Source organism: Euleptes europaea, chromosome 12 (assembly GCF_029931775.1).
Source record: "Euleptes europaea isolate rEulEur1 chromosome 12, rEulEur1.hap1, whole genome shotgun sequence".
Taxonomy (NCBI): Eukaryota; Metazoa; Chordata; class Lepidosauria; order Squamata; family Sphaerodactylidae; genus Euleptes; species Euleptes europaea.
In genome coordinates, this window is record NC_079323.1 from 21,778,572 (window position 1) to 21,803,070 (window position 24,499).

Genomic DNA, 24,499 nt, shown 5'->3' on the forward strand with positions numbered 1-24,499 from the left:
TTGCACAGGGGACCTTTACCTTTACCTTTTTATGCCATTAATTATTGGCCACATTATGTTTTTAAATGCTTATAATTACCAAGTTTTCAAAGCAATGTGATGGCCTGAAAGTAATCCTGAGCCATACAAAAGTAAAAAGGAGGAATGCTTCCCTCTGGAAAGCCGGGAGGTCTACATACAGTCTGTGAGTTAAACAGATGGTGGAATTTAAAGCATTACTTGTGTTAGATAGATCACAGTTTACATCCTGCACCCTTCTGCGGCCTGTTGTATTTGGGAGGAATGGGAGGATAATGTGTCCCAGATACATGTCTTTTATTTACATTACAATTGTTCTATAAGTGACGATTCTAACACTACAGTAAATCTATGCCAAGTTGAGTTTGCCCAAACATAAAACTGGTCATAGACGTTCTGCTACTTGTTCTCTTAACTGCTGTTGAATATGCATAGTCATGAACACATTTACTTTGAACATGGTAGCATAACTTAGGGCAGTTAGAATATTTAGCAGGAACAGTTGCATATACCATACTACCATTGGCTAAACAATTCTTTTCAGGTTAGTGTGATCATTCCTTAGCCTTTCTAATGTCTTTATATTAATAAATAAAAATTCATTAAAATATTAGGGTCTAAACTAGAAAGCAAATGTCTGCTCATTACTACTTTGTAGTTATTTGCCTCTTTCAATACAAAGAAAAGGATATGCACATAGCCCGAATGGCTGGCGTCCAGCTGACATCAGTCTAGCGCCACTTGATAGCAGCAAAGAACAAATTTGCCCAATAGCAGCCTATTATTAAATACAGCAGTGTCTGTTTTTAAGCCAGGAATGTTTGAACTGGAGACAGAAACAGGAAACATGCAGTTGGCACCGTTTCGTTTCTTTTAAGACTTGCTTCCAGGCGAGCTAGTCAGTTTGTATGCTTCAGCTCCCTTAATTTTTAATCTGATTTTCTGTGTGAAAAGCACCATGTTCTTAAAGCCTACCCTGGTTCTGAAATCATAGTGCATGCTAAGCTGGAGACTGTTTCTTCGTAGATGGGTAGAGCTGTGTGTCTCGCAGTGTTCTTGTGAACTGGACAATGCCTGTCAAACTTGCGTCATTCAAATCATCGTTCAAATACATTTGCAGTAAAACTTTGAATAGAACTTGCAACTGTGGATTCCGTACAAGTTCTCCGAAATTTAATATCCAGATGTTCACAAGTTTCTTTTTGAAAGTTCCAACAGTCATAAACTTCAGCTCAGAGTCTTTTGATGAACTGAGCTATTTTGGAAGTTGAGTAATTTTTCAATGTATAAACGAGGCAATCAGCTTACTTATGGGGCAGCAAAATGAATAGATGCTAGAATCATGCCTTTTGAAACACTTGGTTTTTGAAGGCTGATGCTGAGTTTTTCACATATGCAATTCCTACTGTAAGCATTGGATTTGGCAATGTTAATTGGAAAATGTCAGATTTACCATGCAACAGAAAAATACTCAAGAGCTGTCTTAAAAAACATTACAGAATGAAACCGACAAAATTATGTGTGGTTAAAGAATGCTATGTACACATAACTTTTAAGTTTAAGTAAACTTTTTTTTGCGTTCTTTTGGCTGAGTTTTATTAACCAGGGATAATTGGGTATGGAAGTGACTTTTATTTACTTATCTATTATACTTACATCCTGCCTTTCATTTTCAGTGGCAAAACTCAAGGTCGTTAACATACGCAAAAAAAAGGATAATGAAAAAAATAGACCAAGGCAAGACAAAAGAATTCCATTTTCTCTGTGGCCTGGTCTACACATTCAGCAGAATGAAGTGGTAGAATACTGTGTACAGAATACAGTGAGCACTCTTAGGCAGGTCTACTCAAAAGTAAGTCCCATTTTAATTCACTGGGGCTTACTCCCAGGAGAGTAGTTTTAGAATTGCAGCCACACTGACAAAATGCAAGGGGGCCTGGCCCAGTGGTTGCCACCAAACAGCTGGGCTATAGTTTTCCTGGGTAGAGGCTGCTGGGGGTGGGGGAAGCTGAAGACAGAGGGGCAGATAAAGGCAGGTTGGCTGTTGGGTGGGAGGGAGAGAAGGAAGCAGGAAAAGGGGAGAGGCTATGGTAGCTTTCAGGAAAGGGAAAGAGGAAATAGTAGGGGAGGGGGAAATAAGATGCTTCCCACAAGGGTTCACACTTGTTTGTGTGTATACATACATACATACATACATACATAAATACATACGTGTGTGTGTGTATACACACACACACACACACACACACTTACATACAAGGGAGCCCTGTGGAGCAGAGTGGTAAGTTGCAGTACTGCAGCCCAAGCTCTGCTCACGACCTGAGTTCGATCCCAATGGAAGTTGGCTTCAGGTAGCTGGCTCAAGGTTAACTCAGCCTTCCATCCTTCCGAGGTCGGTAAAATGAGTATCCAGCTTGCTGGGGGTAAAGGGAAGATGACTGGGGAAGGCACTGGCAAACCACCCCGTAAACAAAGTCTGCCTAGTAAACGTTGGGATTAGGGCTGTTGAAAAAAAAAATGCAGCAAAATTCGGATTTGGCAAAATTCGGCCCGTTTTGATTGAGAAATGCCAAAGTCCGAACTCCCCCAATTCGGATCCGGGGAATTCGGCACGAGATTCGGCGTTCCCGAATCAATTTGGCCGAATAAAGACCCCCGTCCGGTTTCCAGGGAGTCCCTGGAAGCCGGGCAGGGGGTCTTTAAACTGCTCTGCGCTGCCTGCCTAACCCCCCCCCCCCCGCCCGGCTTCTAGGTACTCCCTGGAAGCCCGGCGGGGGGGTCTTTAAACTCCTCCGCACTGCCATCCCAGGCAGCGCAGAACACTTTCAAGACCCGCCCCCCGCCCAACTCGCCTTGTGTGGGGCTGATGCATGTGACATGAGATGCTTTCTCTTGTGTAGGGCTACAGTGTGCAGTGCTACTGTGTTCAAGACTCTCCTCATCTTGAGAGCCAGCGTGGTGTAGTGGTTAAGAGTGGTGGTTTGGAGCGGTGGAGTCTGCTCTGGAGAACCAGGTGTGATTCCCCACTCCTCCATATGAACGACGGAGGCTAATCTGGTGAACCAGGTTGGTTTCCCCCACTCCTCTACATGAAGCCAGCTGGGTGACCTTGGGCTAGTCACAGCTCTTAGAACTCTCTCAGCCCCACCTACCTCACAAGGTGTCTATTGTGGGGTGGGGAAGGGAAGGTGATTTTAAGCCTGTTTGATTCTTCCTTAAGTGGTAGAAAAAGTCAGCATATAAAAACCAACTCCTCTTCCTCCTCCTCCACAGGGCCACCCCAGAGGGGCAAGTCTTGTCCCATGTAAGGCAGCCCTGAGTGACATGGGATGAGTCTTGTCCAATGTGGAGCTGGGGCAGTCCAGGCAGCAGAGGCTTCCCATAGGCCATTAGTCCACCAGGACTTTTCCCACTGGCCAGTCTTTCAAAGAATGGTTCATGTTCTCATCCTATTCAGAAAAAAAAAAGTTCTGTCTGGTTTTTGGTTCAAGGGTTGGTTTGACTCCTTCCCCGAAATAAACTTTTCTGCTTCTTGGCTAAATATCGAGTTTGGCCCTTTTGATGTAGTTATGAACAGGTTCCTGAGCCTGAATTACAGGATGGTATGCTCAAGCTAGAGCAACTTTTGAATGCTGCTTGATAGCTGAAACAGAGGCCTTTGTTTCATGGAAGTGATAAACCTGTGTCTTGTCTAATCAATTTCATGGTGGGTGAGAGCTCAAATGATTAAATGCTCCATACAAAAACTAGAGAACGCTTTTTACATAATAAACTAATTTGCAAGGTTAACTGTAATCCTTCTTCTTGACGTTAGTTTTCTCTATGGAGGGTATTATTTGCATTGAGGAGCATTCTGTCATGTGAAACTTCTGAAGTGGAACCAGCCACTAACTTAATGAGAAACAGGGCATATTCTCAAGGGCTTGCAGGCTATGAATCAGATCTATGATAACCCAGCTCTGTCTTTTCTTGCTTTGTATCAGTTTTACCCTATGGGAGGGTTTGTCTCATTGCTATACAGGTCTAATCTGGGAGGAATGTAATACTGAAGGGAATAAAGATATGACATTGCTAATGCCTGTATTCTTATTGGTTGTGTAGCATGGTTGCAGTCTGCATTGTTCATTGAGGATTTAAAATGATTTTCTTTCCTTCCCCCTGTAGATTTAGCTCTTCGTTAAGAGAAAGTATTCAGTCATGGGCGCAAACATTTTACAGACGGAATATCCCATATTTAAGCTGCTGATACTTCTAACATATTTTGTAAGTCGATGAACAGCATTATTTTTTTAGTGTATTTATAGGCTGCCTTTCAGCGAAAAATGTCCCTCTGTTTACAATTTATACACCATCCATGATTAGTGTTTTAATGTTTGGTTTTAATGCTTGATTTTATTGATAGTTTTATTAATATTATATGGTTGTGAAGTTATAAAATTATGTTATCCACCCTGAGCCGGCTTGCAGGGGAGGGCGGACTACAAATATGAAAATAAATAAATAAATATATTTGGTAAAATAAATAATATTAAAACCACTTCAAAACACCACACAGCAAAACATTTTCGGCAACAATCCCCTCCCCTCTGTAGCACCACTTCTCATTAGTTTAACTTAAAAGACATCACATGAACACATGAAGCTGCCTTATTCTGAATCAGACCCTTGGTCCATTAAAGTCAGTATTGTCTACTCAGACCGGCAGTGGCTCTCCAGGGCCTCAGGCCTGTCTTTCACATTACCTATTTGCCTAGTCCCTTTAACTGGAAATGCTGGGGATTGAACCTGGGACCTTCTGCATGCCAAGCAGATGCTCTACCACTGAGCCACAGCCCCTCTCCCTCCCATAAAAGGCAGATCTTCAGATCTGGAAGGTCTTTCAGGATCAGCCACTCTCACCTCTTGAGTAAAGGAATTCCATAGTCCAAGGGGCAACAGAGAAAAAAGTCTCCTGGGTTTCTGCCCGATAAACCTCCACTAACACTGGTTCCTGGAGAAAATCACCCAGGCCGGTCTTGGGTTGGTTGATATGGATGGAGGCGATTCTTCAGATACTCTGTGCCTGAACCATTTAAATCTATAAATGTCTTGTGTCCCAAAACAGATTGGAGGCTGGTATAACACTGGTTGAATATGATTGCCCCTGCAAGTCTCTGTAAGGACAGTAGCCACCACATTTTGGACCAAATGTTAAGTTTCCCAAACCGTTCTTAAGATCAGACTCATGATCACACTACAATAATCAATTGAATGCTACTACATATGTGACAGCCGCCAGATCAGCTTTCTCCAGGAAAAGTCACAGCAGGTGAGCCAGCTTCACTTGGTAAAAGGCAAAGTGGGCTGCATCTGATGCTTGACTATTTAAAGCCGGTGTTGAGTCTCCCAAGTATCTCCTAGCTATGCAACCAGCCTGTCATGGGGAGTGTAATCCCATTCAGTATTAAGAGTGCTCCTGTTCCCAGATCCCCCTTATTCTTCACCCACATTATTTCCATCTTAGAATCATAGAATTATAGAGTTGGAAGGTACCACCAGGGTCATCTAGTCCAACCCCCTCATCTAGTCCAACCCCCAATCTTGACATCAGTTTAACATTTCCACTGCCTCCTTGGAAACTGATGGCAAGATACTGATGGCACTGTCCTTCTAATCTGCAGATGACCTCTCCCAGCTTCATAGAGATGTTTAAAAGATGTTGAAAGATCGATCCAGGCAGTACCCAAAAAGTCAAAGACAGAAGTCTCTGAAACCACCTTCTGGTACTTGCCTGCCAGGAAAGAATGAGACAATCATAATAGTGAGCCTCCCAGACCCAGTCTTGTCAGGCAAACCAAAAGGATAACTTTATTTGATGCTATCATCAGTTACTGAGATGGCCAACAAGGACACACAGTCCCTGAGTGTCAGCTGGCATAATGTTCTCTCTGACAAGAGAACCAAGGCAGTGTCTGTATCACAAATGGGTCTGAATCCAGATTTAAAAGGATCTAGATATTTGGTAAGAGCCCCGTGGCACAGAGTAGTAAACTACAGTACTGCAGTCAAAGCTCTGCTCACGACCTGAGTTCGATCCCGACAGAAGTCGGTTTCAGGTAGACAGCTCAAGATTGACTCAGCCTTCCATCCTTACGAAGTTGGTAAAATGATTACCAGCTTGCTGCTGGGCGTAAAGTGTAGATAATTGGGGAAGGCAATGACGAATCACTGCGTAAACATAGTTTGCCTAGTAAACGTCATGATGTGACGTCACCCCATGGATCAGTAATGACCCAGTGCTTGCACAGGGGACTACCTTTATCTCTTTTTAAAAGATATTTGGTTGCATCTACAAATGCCAGGAGTTGCTTGGCCACCAGTCTTTCTGAGACCCTCTACCCAACAAAGAGACTGAATACTGGCCTATAATTATTTAGAACTGTGCTACATAATGATCCCCTATTAGGGGGCGGGGGTCTGACAGCAGCCTGTTTTAACACTGCAGCATTGTCCTATTTGTTGGCCTCTACCTGGCCAATTTCACTAGCCATGAAGGACATGGATCTAATGGCTCTAAGCTTCATCTCTCCAAGTATCCTATCCTCAGGTTGAAGTAATGGAAAATATCCATATGAACTCATGAGTTTATGGTGTAGTATGTTACACAGGTGCAGCCTCTTGAAGTCTGGATTAACTAACAGCGCCATCCTTAGCAGAGTTACATCCTTTTGAGCCTATTGACTTTAATTGACTTAGAAGGGTGTAAACTGTACTTAGGATGGCATTGTAAATCAACTAACTCGAAGGCCTCTATCTTGGAATGAGTCTTATGTGAGGCCTATGTTTTTGGGACCCTCTGCTGTAGTGGAACTACCCTTTGCCTAAATGTTCAGATATAATTATAGTTGTCTGATTAAGAGTTCTTATTCCCTAATAAATCTGTGACAGTTGTAAAATAACTGTCTGGGGCTCATTAAGTACTATTCTTATAAAGTATAATCCTTAAGAAAGTTATTGTGAATTAGCTCCAAGCAACTTCATTTCCTCCTATGGCCAGAAAATATACGGTAGGCTCATATTTTGATATAAGAATACGGTGCTTGTTTCATGATTGGTTCGAAACTGAAGACCTATAAACCACTCATTGACAAAACTCTGTCCTGGAATCATATGAAATTTAGTTACCCACCCTTTTTAGAAAAATCATGGAAGTCCGATGTTCTTAAGCCCTTTTGGCATCAGTGGGACTTTCCTAACACGCAGTTAAGAATCACCTCATTCATTTCAGTAGGAGATAATGTGCTTTACTGAAATCAGTAGGGTTTTTTTACCAAGTGGTTGTATTTAAAATCAGGGCATTAATCATATTCTATGATGTCTCAAAGGCAAATTACCTTCTTAACCTTTCTTCAGAATAAATTTAAAATATCTGAAATAAAAGAAATATCTAACTACTTAAGAAGTCAACCACAGTCTAAGCTGGGGTTGCCAACCTTCAGGTAGGGGCTGGAGATCCCCCAGAATTACAACTGATCTCCAGACTACATAGATCGCTTATTTATTTATTTTAAACATTTATTTATTTATTTATTTTAAACATTTACTCCACTTCTCCTGGATAAAATGGCTGCTTCGGAAGGTGGACTGTACGGCATTATACCTTATTGTGGTCTCTCCCCTCCCTAAAGCCCACCCTCCCAGTATCCACCCTCAAATCTCCAGGTGTTTCCAGACCCAGGGTTGGCAACCCTCTAAGCTCAGATGATAGATTGGCTATTTTTTAAAAAAATATTGAAAGTTTCAAGTGAAACAGGTTAACTGAAGCATAACTTTAATTACATTTATGTTTTATTTTTAGTCGAATACTATCATTTGTGAAACGGGAGACTGTAGAGAACAAGAGTTCAGAGATCATGACGGAAACTGTGTGCTGTGCAAACAGTGTGGACCTGGAATGGAACTGTCAAAGGCAAGTACATTCTATAAAGTATTCTCTTGATTTTATCCTGTTTTTGCAGCAGTTGTAAATGAATAATTCTCAATATGTATGCTGTGGATCCATTTTATTTAATGGATCAGAACTTACAAATGCAAGGTAACTTTTTTTTTTAATGATAATTAGATTTCGAATTTTACTCACTGGGTTAAGTCGTTTTATACCATTATTAAGGGCAAGTAAGAATTCTGTTGTAGATTTCCCATTTAGAAGTAACGTCTAAGGCTGTGTGGTTTTTATATTCTTTGCTGTATTCAGCTCTGGAAAAAAATGGCAGAACTGAAGCTTTGTGGTTTCTGAGTGGTTTGAAAAGATTTGCTCAAAAATCCATAAGCGTAAAAGTTTCTGGAAGGATTTGCTTCTTTAACAACAATACAGCCTTTCATCACCATCCTGCCACTTTTGGTTAAGATACCCAGTTTTTCAGAATGTTTGGGAGCAGACGATTATAACTGCTGTTAATAAATATTCTGTATGGTTTCTGACACATGAAAGAATGATAAGCGTTTTTATACTGCAATACATGCTATAGTTTTCAAGTATATTATTGGTTTTTAAGATTATTGATTTTAAGATTTATGACCATTGTTCATATCAATTGTAACAATTTATATGCCATTAAAGGTTTATGAATGAATGAAAAAAAGTATATTATTGGATAACTATGAATGTATAGGTGTAGAGGTAATATAAAAGTGTACAGTTTTGTGCGCACTTAAGAATATTTAAATAGTGTATGCAAGGTCAGGCCGTGTTCCAAAGAGCTGCTTTAGGCATGCCTGGGGATTTTTTACTTCGAGTCCCCTCAGTTTAAAAAGGAACTTGCTGTAAGCAGGTGTGGGGGAATGAGATTACTTTTCAATAAGTAGAAGCATGAGGAGCCATGGATCTGTATTTCTTTGGATCCCAGACTTACTTTTTAAAGTTCAGCAGATGTGCATATGCAGTTAGTTTCAGTCAGACTATAAATAAACATAACTAAGAACATAAGAAAGGCCCTGCTGGATCAGACCAAGGCCCACCAAGTCCAGCAGTCTGTTCACACAGTGGCCAACCAGGTGCCTCTAGGAAGCCCACAAACAAGTAAACTGCAGCAGCATTATCCTGCCACAGCACCTAATATAATAGGTTGCTACATAAGAACATGAGAAATATAATTGGCATTCTACATAAGAACATAAGAAAAGCCATGGTTCAGCAGTCTGTTCACATAGTGGCCAACCAGGTGCCTCTAGGAAGCCCAGAAACAAGACGACTGCAACAGCATTATCCTGCCTGTGTTCCAAAGCACCTAATATAATAGGCATGCTCCTCTGATCCTGGAGAGAATAGGTATGCATCAAGACTAGTATCCATTTTTACTAGTAACCATGAATACCCCTCTCCTCCATGAACATGTCCACTCCCCTCTTGAAGCCTTCCAAGTTGGCAGCGACCACCACATAAAGAATTAAAAGTTGAGCTAATCAAAGCAAAGCCCCAAAGTAGTCAGCAGAGCGCCCACCAGGAAACAGCCATGCATAAATGGTCATGGTCTTTAACCCTGAAAAAGTGGTGGCTGCATGTACTTATAAAATGAGATCACAGTTTCAAATGAACATTGTGCTACAATAGGCATTTAACACATGGCAACAGCTCTTCAAAATCATGAATTGCTATGAAACAAGGTATGATAACATTAAAACAATTCTTAGTATTTCTATAAGCCATCTTATTGCTCTGGATTTAGAATATGTTTTTGAGAAAAGGTACTGTTTTGAACCATGCAGGCTAGTTCAGTTTAATAAAGAATGTTTTCTGGTTATCACAACAACCATGTTCATCGTTATTTTGCATAAATTAGACTTTGCAGTGTTCATATTCATTAGTTAACTGAACTGATGTCCGTGAAGACTGATTAGCAGCAGGGCGGATTGCAGAAAAAAGTTAACAGAAGCAATTAATGTTAAAATTATTCATACGTTAAGGGAAATTAAATACATAAACATCGAGTGGAATACGGAACATTTCTGAACCGTTGCTGTTAGTTATTTACTTTTCTAGTTTAGTATAAACCTTTATATCAGTCTTTCACTTTTCCTGTTTTGGTATAACTTTCTGAAAGCTTCTTTCATCCCAGTTACTAAACTCTCACATACCTGCCTGAATTAAAAAATGGATAGCTCAATTCCGCCATAAGCTCGTAATAATGTTGCAGCGGGAGCCTTGGGTGTCCTTTATCATTCAAATGCTCAGTGAGTCCTCAAATAAAATGGATGACCTACGTATTGCTTATAGAAGTAAGGGAGATTATTAGCAGCAGAAGACACATTTGAACCTGCTGAAAGGGTTGCTTTTGTCTCTAGACAGTTTTATTCTCAAAAATAATTACTCTGGGTCTTCATTTCATCCCTGCGGTCCCCCCTTATTCACCATTCCAAGTTTCTGAATAGCTTGTTCTTGCTTGCTAATCCTTACAGGAATGTGGTTTTGGATATGGGGAGGATGCCCAGTGCATGACATGCAGGCCGAACAGATTCAAGGAGGACTGGGGCTATCAGAAGTGCAAAACGTGTTTGGACTGCGCTCTAGTAAACCGATTTCAGAAGGCCAATTGTTCTGCTACCAGCAATGCTGTTTGTGGAGATTGCTTACCAGGGTGAGTTGCAAAGAAATTGCAAATCATTGTCGAAGGCTTTCACGGTCAGAGTTCATTGGTTCTTGTAGGTTATCCGGGCTGTGTAACCGTGGTCTTGGTATTTTCTTTCGTGACGTTTCGTCAGCAGCTGTGGCAGGCGTCTTCAGAGGAGTAACACTGAAGGACAGTGTCTCTCAGTGTCAAGTGTGTAGGAAGAGTAATATATAGTCAGAAGGGGGTTGGGTTTGAGCTGAGTCATTGTCCTGCAAAGTATTAAAGGTAATGTGCAAATCATTGTCCTGTAAGAATCAAGATAATGTGCTAATGAGGGTGTGGTATGTTAATGTGGAACCATTGTATCCTGAAATGGTTCCACATTAACATACCACACCCTCATTAGCACATTATCTTGATTCTTACAGGACAATGATTTGCAGATTACCTTTAATACTTTGCAGGACAATGACTCAGCGCAAACCCAACCCCCTTCTGACTATATATTACTCTTCCTACACACACAGTGAGAGACACTGTCCTTCAGTGTTACTCTTCTGAAGATGCCTGCCACAGCTGCTGGCGAAACGTCAGCAAAGAAAATACCAAGACCACGGTTACGCAGCCCTGATAACCTACAAGAACCAAATTGCAAATCGTTTGTCCAAAGTACTAGTGTAACAGTCTTTGGATTTAGAAATCCTGAATCACTTTATATATACGAATCACTTTATCTTTCTGGTTTCTTTTTTGATATAATTGATATTAATCTTAAGCGTTCATGTCAGTGTCAAATACTTCAGCAGTATGATAAAACACTAGAAATTATTATCGTCGTGACATGGATAGCTCAGGCTAATGGGATCTCATCAGATTGCAGAAGCTAACTAAGCAGGGTCAGCCCTGATTAGGACTTGGATGGGAAGACCATCAAAGAAGTCCAGGGTTACTACGCCGAGGCAGGCAATGGCAAACCACCTCTGGTCGTCTCTTGCCTTGAAAACCCTACAGAGTCATCATCAGTAGGCAGCAACTTGACAGCACTAACCACCACCATTTATTATTTATGGTGTAATTATTTCAAGCCCTGACCTGGATGGCCCAGGCTAGCCTGATCTCGTCAGATCTCAGAAGCTAAGCAGGGTCAGCCCTGGTTAGTATTTGGATGGGAGACCACCAAGGAATACCAGGGTTGCTGTGCAGAGGAAGGCACTGGCAAACCACCTTTGCTAGTCTCTTGCCATGAAAACACCAAAAGGGGTCGCCATAAGTCTGCTGCAACTTGACGGCACTTTACACACACAATTATTTCAGATTTGAATTGTTATTTCAAACCTGTAAGATCTATAGACTGCAAGCAATTAACAAGTGTATGTTCCTCTTGCCCTTTTGTCGCATTTTAAAATAGTCACAAGCCTAGTTATCACTCAGTTGACTCATAACATAGAGGTTTGCTGTGGCTCAGTGAGAGAGCATCTGCTTTGTATGCAGGAGGTCCCAAGTTTAATCTCTGGAATCTCCAGCTAAAAGGATAAGGTAAAAGGTGATGTGAAAAACTCTGGAGCGTTTCTGCCAGTCAGAGCAGAATATGCTGATTTGGGTAGGCTGATAGATCGAATCCAATGAAAGGCAACTGCTGCCTTTTATGCACTGTGTTAAGAGTGTGTGGATTGATTATGCAATGAATATGCAGTCTGTTCCCTTTTCTTCCAGGTTCTACAGAAAGACAAAGCTTGGAGGCTTTCAAGATATGGAGTGCGTTCCTTGTGGAGACCCACCGCCTCCTTATGAACCTCACTGTAAGTGCTTCTGGTATTAGAATAGTATGACACCAATTTGAGGCATTTATGTTTACACTTACTTTGATCTCAGAAAGTGATTTGCTGTCACAAGTTCCTTGTGTGTTGTGTGTTAAGTGCCATCAAGTTGCTTCCGATTCATGGCGACCCTATGAATCAATGTCCTCCAAAACGTCCTATCATTAACAGCCTTGCTCAGGTTTTGCAAACTGAGGGCCGTGGCTTCCTTTATAGAGTCAATCCATCTCATGTTGGGTCTTCCTCTTTTCCTGCTGCTTTCAACTTTTCCTAGCATTGTTGTCTTTTCCAGTGAGTCGTCTCTTCTCGTAATGTGACCAAAGTACAATAGCCTCAGTTTAATCGTTTTAGCTTCTAGGGACGATTCAGGCTTGATTTGATCTAGAAACCACTTGTTTGACTTTGTGGCCATCCACGGCATCCATAACACTCTCTTGCAATACCACATTTCCAAGGAATCTACTTTCTTCCTGTCAGCTTTCTTCATTGTCCAACTTTCACACCCATACATAGTAATAGGGAATACTATGGCATGAATTAACTTGATCTTGGTTGCCAATGACACATCCTTGCACTTAAGAATCTTTTCAAGCTCCTTCATGACTGCCCTTCCCATTCTCAGTCTCCTTCTGATTTCTTGGTTGCAATCTCCCTTTTGGTTGATGATGGAGCCAAGGAATAGAAAGTCTTGAACAATTTCAGTTTCCTCATTGTCAAGCTTAAAGTCGAGTAATTCCCTAGTAGTCATTACTTTTATCTTCTTGATGTTCATGTGTAATCGTGAAAGTTAAAGCAGAAAGTGCCAAAGCAGGATGCTTTAACTTTCACGATTAGTCGTTTCAAGTTTCGCTATTTTCTGCCAGTAATTTGGTATCATCGGCATATCTCAAATTAATAATGCCCCCCGCGCAAATTTTACTCCACCTTCTTCTAAATCTAATCCAGCTTTCCTTATGATGTGTGTGCATATAGATCCTTACCAAGCCAAAAAATGCTATCTTGCTGAAATAAAACTTTATTAATATTAACAACAGATATTAAATAACATTTTTCCTTCTAATTGGAGAGCCAGTGGGACATAGTGCTTAGACCTAGGGACACTTACCTTTTCTGAGCCTAAATTACCTTACAGGGCTATTGTGACGTACTGGTTTGGCAAATTTTTGTTTGCTCTTGAATGCTGTGTTGAGGCCACAGACATCCTGAGCTAAAGTCCCATGGTATGACTGGGACATTAATGAAGACCAGAGAATGCTGGTAGCAGTTGATTATTACCCAGATAGCTATAAATTTCAGGGCTAGCTTTCATCTTCTCCCTGTCTGCAGACCTTTTAAAGCAGAGTTGTGGTTTAAATATTTACCCATGAAAAAGCAGGTTGTGGGCTGTTAAAAGACCATCAGAAAGTTGAAAGGATTCTTTTAATAGACAAGTAAGGAGTGTAAAAGGCCAGGATAATTGTTATCGCTCTTGGGTAAACTTTAAAGAGTAAACATTGGATTCTGTGTTATTTGATAATAGCAAATGATGGTTATACATAAATTCATTTTACAGTACCAAGTTCAAATAAATTCTGCATTTTGTGAGACTGGGAGTGATGGTACAATGGCAATGCAAGCTCAGTTTTTAAACTAAAATTAAGAAAAAACACAGGGAATTTTCTGAGGATTAAATTAATGTATGATTCTATTCACCTATTTGCTTGTTAGGGAAAAATAATTATAAAAAGATTAAAAGTTATACAACTATAAAAATTAAGATACAGAAGAAGCAAGATACGTGTTCTCCCAGATGAACCCCATTAATTTTTTTCTATAAACAGTAATGAATTACTGTTATTCTTATTCAAAACATAACCTATATAAATATATAGATATATTTCTATATAAACTATAGAAATATCTTGGAAAGTTTTCCATTTCAAATGGAAGCAACAGGAGAGAGATGGGGGGAGGTGGGTACTTTCTGGGGGGGGCACTCTTTGGCGTTGTGCGATGACGTCACTTCCATCAAAGCCTAGAAGCACCAGGGCAACAGTCTAGCATTCGCCCCAAAATTCATTGGTTTCCATAGAGTTTCTGGGCGAGTGCCGGAGCATCGCCCCAGTGGAATGCCAGAGCTTCTGGATCACATCACATTGCACGATAACAAAGATCGTTGTCCCCCCCATTTTTTCAGCCTGCTTCTTCCTTTTGACAAGATAAGTGTCGGCGGGCATGGCAACAATTACCGGGAATTTGTCTGCCATTAGGGGCACCTGGTAACCCTAGCCATTGTACTGGATCTGATGAGGGGAAATATTTTTTCCATACTATCAGTTTTTCCCCCCGTCTCCTATTAAGTACATATTTATATATTTTCTCCTTCATGGATATAGTTTTTCATCATATGCTTTGCCTTTCATCCATGTTTCAGAAAACGTTTCTGAATGCTAGTGTGCGTACAGATTTATATATCTTGAGCAGAGATTCTATTGCAGACCTATGCTCACTTTTTTTTTGATAGACCTACAAATTCCCAAATTGAGTCAAGCTCAAGAGCAACCACTTCTTCCTGTTCCCATCTGTGTTATTCTAATAGCTTTTGCTGGTGTCTCAGCCCATAATATCAAGTTGAGAGCTTCAGTGCAGAATAGTTTCAATGGAGGTACCCATTGTACATACTGTTTTCTAGTCGAGACAAGGACTAATTTTACTTCAAAAAATTATAAACTACAAATTATATTTTATAAATTATACTAAACTTCTTGATTTTCCATGATTTTTTTATTGCAATGCATTCTGGTTTCTGGAATAAAAAGTTTAATCATAGAAACTTTAAGTTTATACCAAATCCAATTGAACAATAGCTCTGTTTTTAACTTTAGGTTAGATTGATAAGCAGCTATATGTTTATTGTCTCCCCTCTCCCCCTCAGCAGTATCTAATTCAACTTACACATGTCCAGGCATCACAACATTGTGCATTTCCCTGCTTTACCCAACCCCTGCCCTCCACAAGGGTCAGTACTGTGAGATATTAACTTCACACAATGTTTTTTTCAGAACATTTAATTCTGTACCATTTCTTCTGCCCATATAAAATAGTACACTTTTTAAAAAACAGCAGTCACATTTTTTTAAATTTTGTGGCTTGATGTCTATTGTCTTGTAAATAAAAGTTTTGCCAAATGCAGTAGTGGTTTTAGTGTAAGTAAACATTATGTGCAAAAAAGAAAACTAAGTAACGTATGAAATAGTGGGATGTTATTACCAGATCTGTTCCTGATTATGTTATGAATCAAGAATGTTAAACTACTGAGATCAGTTTGATAATTTGGCCTTATTTAAAGGTGCCGTAAGTATAATAAACAACAGGTTTTTCCTGATTTCGTCACACCCTTCTCTTATTATCCTTCTTTGCTGTCTTGCAAAGATTTTAAAAGAGGCAAATGAAAATTAATATGTATCTTGCACAGAAATATCATAAAACAAGTAGTTACCACAAAGCATGACATATGTCCATGAACAACTTCGTTAAACAGTATTATTGTTTTGTTAATGGCTTTCGTTTCACTTATTGAAACCATTCAAACATATTTGAATTTATTTATCGCTACTAGTTTGTGTTCACGAGTCTTTGACTCAATAAAGATATAATGTAAAACCAGGGTTATTTTACAAAACCTGGATTTGACTTGTAGACAATTATTAAAATCCTGATTTGCCTCAACAAATACCAATATCATCACCTTCACTCTTTCCCCCATCTCCTCAGCAGCAGCTAGGATGGTATCCTGACTTGCATTGTGGTGAAAGCAGTACCAGGGAGCAAGCCAGGTTTAGCCATGATGTCCGTATCTCACATGAACCTGTAATTAAGATGAAAAATGCCATCCTAAGCAGAGTTACACTCTTCTAAGCCCATTTATTAAATGGACAGCCCAAGAAAGGGATCTTGGGGTGGTAGTGGATAGCTCGATGAAGATGTCAACCCAGTGTGCAGCTGCTGTAAAAAAGGCAAATTCCATGCTGGCCATAATTAGATGAGGAATAGAGAATAAAACTGCTGATATCATACTGCCCTTGTACAAATCTATGGTGAGACCACACTTGGAATACTGTGTACAGTTCTGGTCACCACACTTAAAAAATGATATTACAGAGCTTGAGAAGGTGCAGAAAAGAGCAACCAAAATGATTAGGGGACTAGAGCATCTGTCCTATGGGGAGCGGTTAAGACGCTTAAGGCTGTTTAGTTTGGAAAGAAGGCAGCTAAGGGGAGTCATGATAGAGGTCTATAAAATTATGCATGGTTTGGAGAGAGTGGACAGGGAGAGATTTTTCTCCCTCTCCCATAATACTAGGACGCGAGGTCATCTGTTGAAGCTGGAGGGTGACATATTCAAAACAGATATAAGGAAGTATTTTTTCACACAACGGATAGTTAAATTGTGGAACTCCCTGCCCCAGGATGTGGTGATGGTTGCCAACTTGGAAGGCTTTAAGAGGGCATATTCATGGAGGAAAGGGGTATTTGTGGCTATTAGTTAAAATTGATACTAGTCATGCTGCATGCCTATTCTCTCTGGTATCAGAGGAGCATGCCTATTATATTAGGTGCTGTGGAACACGGGCAGGATGGTGCTGCTGCAGTCGTCTTGTTTGTGGCTTCCTAGAGGCACCTGGTTGGCCTCTGTGTTAACAGACTGCTGGACTTGATGGGCCTTGGTCTGATCCAGCAGGGCCTTTCTTATGTTCTTATGACTTAAAAGAGTGTAACTCTGCTTAGAAGAAGAAGGGATGTTTTTCATACCCTGATTTTCTCTACCTTTAAGGGGACACAAACCAGCTTGCAATCGCCTTCCCTTGTTTCCCACAACAGACATCTTGTGTGATGGTGGGGCTGAGAGAGTTCTAACAGAACTGTGACTAGCCCAAGGTCACTCATCAGGCTTCAGGTGTAGGAGTGGGGGAACAAGCCCGGTTCACCAGATTAGAGCCTGCCGCTCATGTGGAGGAGTGGAGAATCAAACCCGGTTCTCCAGATTAGAGTCCACTGCTCCTAATTGCCACACCACGCTGGCTCTCAGTACTGTAATAGGATAATACTGTAACTGTGATTAATAGACCAACTTAAAACTATTATTTCAAATGTAACCTGCTAAGCATATCTGTCCGAACTTATAGTTAATGGAGTGACCCGTGTTCCGACGATCACACTAATCACAGCTAGTTTAATTCAACCATAGTGTCACATGACACGTGAACTGTGACTTTGACAAAAAGCTACATGCACTTTTCTGCAGTGCATCAGCTTTCTTGTGGCACACTGTGCTTTGAGTTGCATAGGTTGGTCTTGTGTTGATGTGTGTGGTCTTATCTATGGAGCTAGGTTTAATTAGATGTCCTTTTTGACACTCTGAACTCTGTAACTTGGTTCACATTTAATGTTGAACCATGGTTGGGCCTACAACAACGAGCTCTATGTTTTTGTCCTCCCACCTCACCTTCCTGTCCTTGGGGGTTACCGCACATTGTATTCCCAGCAATGTATTAAGAGTTTGAAAATATTATAAAAAACATCGCTTTAAAAGGGTTTTTGGATACCACGGCTTATAAATGGTTGGAAGACGTCTTCACAGCTAAAGGGGCCAAACAAAGTGCGAACAGTATTTTTTATAACGTTTTCAAACTCTTAATACATCGGTGGGAATACATAGAAAGTGTGAACAGTATTTTTTATAACATTTTCAAACTCTTAATACATCGCTGGGAATACAAGTGCGGTAACCCCCCTTGTTTCCCCTGGAACAAGAGTTAGATAGAGCTAATTCTTTTGGGCGTGTCAACTCTCTTTCATAATGTAGATCATCAGATATTGATAGAGCACACTGAAAATGAGGTTGAAGTTACTGGGACCACTCTCCAACGAGTTCAGTCTATTTGGACTTGGGTTCAGTTCAAATAAAGAATTACAGAACAAGATGCAATTATAATTTTATAAAGTTGTTTCCTTGAGCACAGGCCACTTGACTTCAAAAAAAATATCTTTGGCAAATCATATTATTTATCGTACCTTAAAATATGTAGCAGAAAATATATGCCATTCACACAGAGGAAGGAAATGATTCCATAGAAGATTTTGCACAAGTCACAAACTTGTGAAAATAGTGATGCCAGCTAGATATAAATCAAACAATAAATAGCTCTGTTGTGTATTATTGGGAAATCCATGATTGCACCTCCCATTTTTTAAAATTCAAAACAACTGCAGGTGATGTAGATTGGGGATTCGGGGAGAGGAGAGGCTAGTTTCCCCCACAGTGCCATTTTCCTGATCTGAACGGTCCCCTGAAGCCTCTGTTTCCCCCCATGGGGGGAAACAGACTCCATTCACATATCTGTATGTTTTCCTCTGTGGGACAAATAAGCAGTCTGGGAGAGAAATTTAGATTTTGAAAACAATCTGGTGGAAGAGTTATACGTCCCCTCCCCCAACAGTGGGGTCCAGATGCAGGTCCCACTGCAACTACTTCAAACTCCAAAAAAATTTTTTAAAAAGTCAACAGACCTCCAAGCATCTTATCCAGTTTGGCCCACTGTACCAAAATTTTTGATAATTATAGTACTTTTGTATTTGCTTAAAGTGAACATATGGCTGTAGTGGCACAGACCAAGATAATGGGGCCTGATTAAAGGAATTGAGAAGATATGGAACTCAACATAATTTGGCCCTTGAGCATTTGTTTAGTAAACTCTACACTAGGATCTTCTTACACGCCCTCTATTTCTGGTTTTATTTTTCAAGGAAATTGGAGAAAAAAACTTCTTTTTGACCACAAGTACTGATTACAGCATATTATATTTAGCAAAACAAGATTCTAGACGGATTTAATACACAGCGTCTCAGTGTTGGTTGTATCAGCATTTCCTCTGCAATGTTCTAATTTCATACAAATGTAGAAATCAGCGGCTCTTTTATATGACCAAGGTTGTTTACTCAGGATGGTTATCCTGAATTACCAACCTTTCTGTACATGGAAAACAATTATTGGACATATTTGCAAGGTTCAGTATATTAAAATTTGCAGACTTTCCATCAGATAAGGCTGGTAAAAAGCTCTTTTGGTCAGGCGAGATGTTTCAATTACAGTAGTGGATCCGGGCACCAAGTTAGAATAGTAATGGGAAGCTGAAGAGGTCTCTCCTTTATGTTAAAGCTAGCCAGTTGTCATCATTTAATGATCACTTGTTAAAGCTGAACACCCCAACCCTAAAGACATTTTCTGGGAAAGGTCCCACTGATTTCAATGGGACACACAACTAATAGTGCAATCCTAAGCAGAGTTACTCCTTTCTAAGTGCATTGAAGCAAATAGGCTTGGAAGGGTGTGGCTCTATTTAGGATTGCTCGGAAATCGTCCTTAAGATCACTGCAAAGTCTGCCCTTGTCATACCCAAGTTCTTCCATTACGAAGCAGCTGTGTGACAGATCCCCCGAAACACACAATGCTAGCGCCTCTCCATCAACAGCCCAAGCTCTTTTCTTTATAATGCATTGCACATTTGCCTCTTCCCCCAATTTACTGTCTAGACGGCTCCCTCTCTGGAGTTCAGAGCTTCTCTGAAGCACTTACAGGACAAGCAACTACCGTCATACTTTTGCCACTCATGTTTTTGGCTTATTAACGTAACTGCTTCTTTCCCTGCAGCCTTTCTATCAATTGCCTTTTAAAGCATTGCCTCACTCTATGACATTCTTCGCCAGAACCCAGACAAGTGCACCCCCTGGGACCACTGCCCCATTACGTGATTCAAGCCATTTGTCTTCTCAGAATGTGCAAGCTGATTTGTTGCAATTTAGCTGGATGTGGGGGGTGGGGGAAGAAAGCTCCTTTCAATCCAATTTATTTTCCCGATCAATTATAAACGTTGTGTGTTTTCTCTGAGTGCAGTTTACATATTTCTTATAATAGTCCGTTATAATAGGAGACTTCCAACTTCTGTATTGGTGCTTAGTCAGAAGGCTCAATACCTCTTGAGTTTTAATACCTTTCCCACAGATGTATGTGTGTGTGTAAAGTGCCGTCAAGTCGCAGCCAACTTATGGCGACCCCTTTTGGGGTTTTCATGGCAAGAGACTATCAGAGGTGGTTTGCCAGAGCCTTCCTCTGCACACCAACCCTGGTATTCCTTGGTGGTCTCCCATCCAAGTACTAACCAGGGCTGATCCTGCTTAGCTTCTGAGATCTGACGAGATCAGGCTGCCTGGCCCATCCAGGTCAGGGCTCAGATATATGCAAGCCCTCAATTATATGTTGTAGTTTTTCCAAACTCATTCAAATTACATTCTGGGGAATTTTTGCTTGTATCAAGATGTCTGTATTGTTTGGATTAATAAATACATTGGGCATGATTCTTTCTCACATGAGTATGGCACCCACATAACGCATAATAGAGCCCTTTTTTCTCCCCCCCCCCCAAATCATATGTACAATGTGCACATCAGGCTATTATGAGGAACAGGATGTCTATGAGTACCACTCATATCCCTATCTAACCCTCCACCTCTGCTGCGTCAAGGAAAATGGGGCTATATTCCTCGACTAAGCAGAACAGGCAAGCTAGATAGTAGGGATGCCAGCCTCCAGGTGGGACCTGGGAATACCCCAGAATTACAGCTCATTTCCATACTACAAACGTCAGTTCCCCTTGAAAAATTGGATGCTTTGGAGGGTGGACTCTATGGCATTGTATCCCACCAAGGTCCCTGTCCTTCACAGGCTCCACTCCCAAATATCTAGGAGTTTTCCAACCTGGATCTGGCAACCCTACCCCCTCATCCTCCACTGGTGGCCAAGGGGGACCTGGAAATCCTACAAGATAGGGATATGTTACTTTTGCACAGACCTTCCATTCCCCATAATGACCTCATGTGCCCACTGAGGGGGGAAACGGAACTCGTGTTTATTCATTATCTTATTTTAACCATTTATAGGCAGCTTTTTCAACAACAAAAAAGTTCAAAAAAGCTCACAGCATAATGCCCTGGGGTCTTTGGGGTCTTCAAAATTTCCAGACCAAGGTGCACTAGAGTTGTGTGACAGAAAGAGGGTTATGACCTCCCTGGTATCAAAGGACTATGGGCCGTGGACCAGGAGAGCTGGGGATAGAAAACAAGCCAGGAACCAAGAGGTGTGTCATAGTGAGGGACAAGCTAAGAGCCAGAGCCATTGAAGAATCCTCTCTACCACTGAGTGACTTCACCTCACAATCCCACTGCTCCTTTGAGTGTGCATGGAAAAACAGGTAGGGTGTGTGGCACTCTTAGAATGCACACCAATAGCACGGATCTTTCCCAAACAAGCAAAAAATGACAGCTCTACAGGGACTCAGCCAGGTGGGGTTCTTGAACACACCTGAATGTCTTGACTTATGGGTTGAAGACCACAACTCTTTAAAGATCCCTTCGTAGAAGAGAATAGTGGCCATGTAGGGAAATATTGTGTCCATAAGCTATAACGTTTGGCTTTACTCTTTGGAATTGGGGAAGAAAGTGTTAAGCTCAGCTAAAGGGTTCGAGAATGTCAGTATTTCTCTTAAGCAGCTTTCTGCACAAGTTAGTACTAGAAGCAACCTTTCATCTCTCGAGTCAATCCTATAATTAGCCTCCTTCTTTGCCAGAGGCTGAGTGTTTGTTTTAGGTATAGTGTGTCTGCGAGAAATTGAACTTAATCATTACTTTTTATTAACAAAGAGGTAGCTGCTCAGCCATCAGACTGAAGTGAACTTGAAATTCCTCAGGAGGAATCGGGATAATGATTGACTCTACTGAGTGGCTGCCACAAAGAGTACATATTTATTAACACAGCTGACTCTTAAGGCCATTTACGGTGCTCTTGCATATCTGGTTTAAATTCAGAAAGAAACATTTGATGTTAATTAGTAACTAATCTGTTTGATACAGCTCATTAAAAAGGTAGATTGGATGGCTCTTATCAACCTGCTTTCAATTGAGTTTGTCCGTTGTGTTTGTCCGGTGGCAGAACAACACCCAGACTTACCAGCGGCATCAGGGAAGCCAGCGGAGGCAACAGGAGGCCAATGGGTTCCAGGGAAACTCCCAACACAGATGCCATTGCTGGCACCAATGAACATCCGGAGGTTGTTGGCAAACAGCCATCTGGGCTGAGGCCAACTGAGCCCAGCTTTGGGGAAGGTAGCCTGGCATGGATGGGTACACACATGGGGCAGAGTCAAGCCCTTGGGGCCAAGCACGTGGTGGAGCCCAGCCAGCTCACCGGGAACTCAGGGCCAGGGCCGCTGACCCACCAAGGGAGAGGTTGGGAGGATGGAGACAGGGAGGACCTGCCCAACCCTGGAGAAAACACACCCTGGGCCCCTGCAGGACTTCTAGAGCAGGGCAACCAGGGTCGGTCTGGGGGGGGAGAGGGGACCAACCCCAACCCTTTTGAGAGAAGCCAGAACCGGGGTGATGAGAAAAGTGGCACTCTCTGGTAGTGCAGCAGCTATGGGAGTAAGAGGAGAAATAAGGTAGAGCTTCCCCTCCCTCTCAGTTCTGAGGCCTCAGGGTTCTTCTCAGAGCACAGGTGGTCAGCAGGGTCTCCAGACCATGGGCAGGCAGGTGGCCAAAGTGTCAACCAACATTGAGTACGTTATCAATAAACGAAAAGAAATTTTCAGTGAAATTTCATTTTGTTTTTGGATGAGAAAATAATATACCCCACAACCTAAAGTATTATTTTTCTTTGGTTGTGCACCTCAGTTATATTTTTTGGTTCTTTACATTATATAAGTTCAGACACAGGGTGAAATGTTCCTGGCCCTGCATGGGCGGAAAAACAGTGTTGCTTACCTGTAACTGTTGTTCGTTGAGGGGTCTTCTGTGCAGGCACACATGGGACTGCGCTTGTGCAGGCCAGCGAGCCAGCCAAGAGAAACCGGTATAGCTTTCCTACCAGCTGCACAACTAGCAGTTGTGTAACAGGCTTTTATCCCACATGTTCCAAGACAAGGCTTTCTATGAAAGGCTGTCTCTGGGAGCGTTGTAGTTATATCTTTAGGTATTTGGAACATTATCTTCCCCTAATATCAGCAATTTAACTAGGTCCAAGGGAACTGGGAGGTGGCTGTAACACTTTTGTCTGAGCCCTTACTAGGTGCTTACCAGGCCTGTAGCTACAGGGGGCAATCCTCATCTTTGAATTCCCAGCTTTCAGTTTTAAAAAGCCCCTTTTCATTGTCGAGATATAAGGAAGAATGAGTGGGCAGTTTTTCTCAAGGTTGCCTAGGAAGGAATGCAGGAGGGGAAGCAGGAAAAAGGCTGGAGGTATCAGTTAGCTCCATACTGACAAATTCATTCTCATCTGCTCTGTTCTGCAACATTCCCCCCTGGGCCCTTTGCTTCTTTCTTGCTTGTTTCTCTCTTTTTAATGTCCACACTAATAAGTGAGAACATTAGGAAGTGAGCTGCAATAAAATTTACACTGTTTTGGGGTTGCCTCCTTTGTTGCAGCAGGAAATTTGGCTCAGCAATAGCTGGAGCATCCATTAGGAGGGGAAGTGGAAGCAGAAAAATTGGTGCCCAATTTTACATAGCCTGGTATATTTTTTAAATCATTAATTGTAACTCCCCTGATTGTACCTTGCCCATGCAAAAGAACATTTGCCTCTGATCATATGCAGAATGTCTTTGACTCACCCATGAATAATCAGCATCAAGTGCCTGTCCTCATTTCCCCCAGTATCTGGGATTGGGGCTAAAGGAGTTAAGATGCATAATGCTCAGGCAGGTTTAAACTCGAGAATCTCTGACTCCAGCAAAAGAACTCTTGCACTGCTAAAGGGGTGACTGAGCAAAATATCCAGGCAGCTCTGTAACCGCTCACTGAAGACAATTAAGACATTTGGGATAATCTAATTAAATCTGAGGCAGCAATAATCCCCACTCTTAATGCCAAAAATGCAAAGACGCTGTCCCAGCCTGGTGGAATGCTATGCCCAGTGAGATTCAAACCCTGCAGCACTTAAAGCAGTTCCGCAGGGCCTGTAAAACTGAGTTGCCAGCCTAGTGCCTAGT

General features: G+C 41.5%; 1 protein-coding gene across 1 annotated transcript in view; it reads left to right on the forward strand.

Annotated features, from left to right (window-relative positions):
• The first annotated feature begins 4,213 nt into the window (after window positions 1-4,213).
• TNFRSF19 (TNF receptor superfamily member 19) overlaps window positions 4,214-24,499 on the forward strand; it is a 30,537-nt gene continuing 10,251 nt past the window's right edge. The window contains exons 1-4 of the mRNA XM_056858555.1: window positions 4,214-4,281; window positions 7,856-7,966; window positions 10,453-10,631; window positions 12,318-12,403. Coding sequence (XP_056714533.1) covers window positions 4,216-4,281; window positions 7,856-7,966; window positions 10,453-10,631; window positions 12,318-12,403 — 442 coding nt within the window. The 5' untranslated portion in view covers window positions 4,214-4,215. The remainder of the gene's footprint in view (window positions 4,282-7,855; window positions 7,967-10,452; window positions 10,632-12,317; window positions 12,404-24,499) is intronic.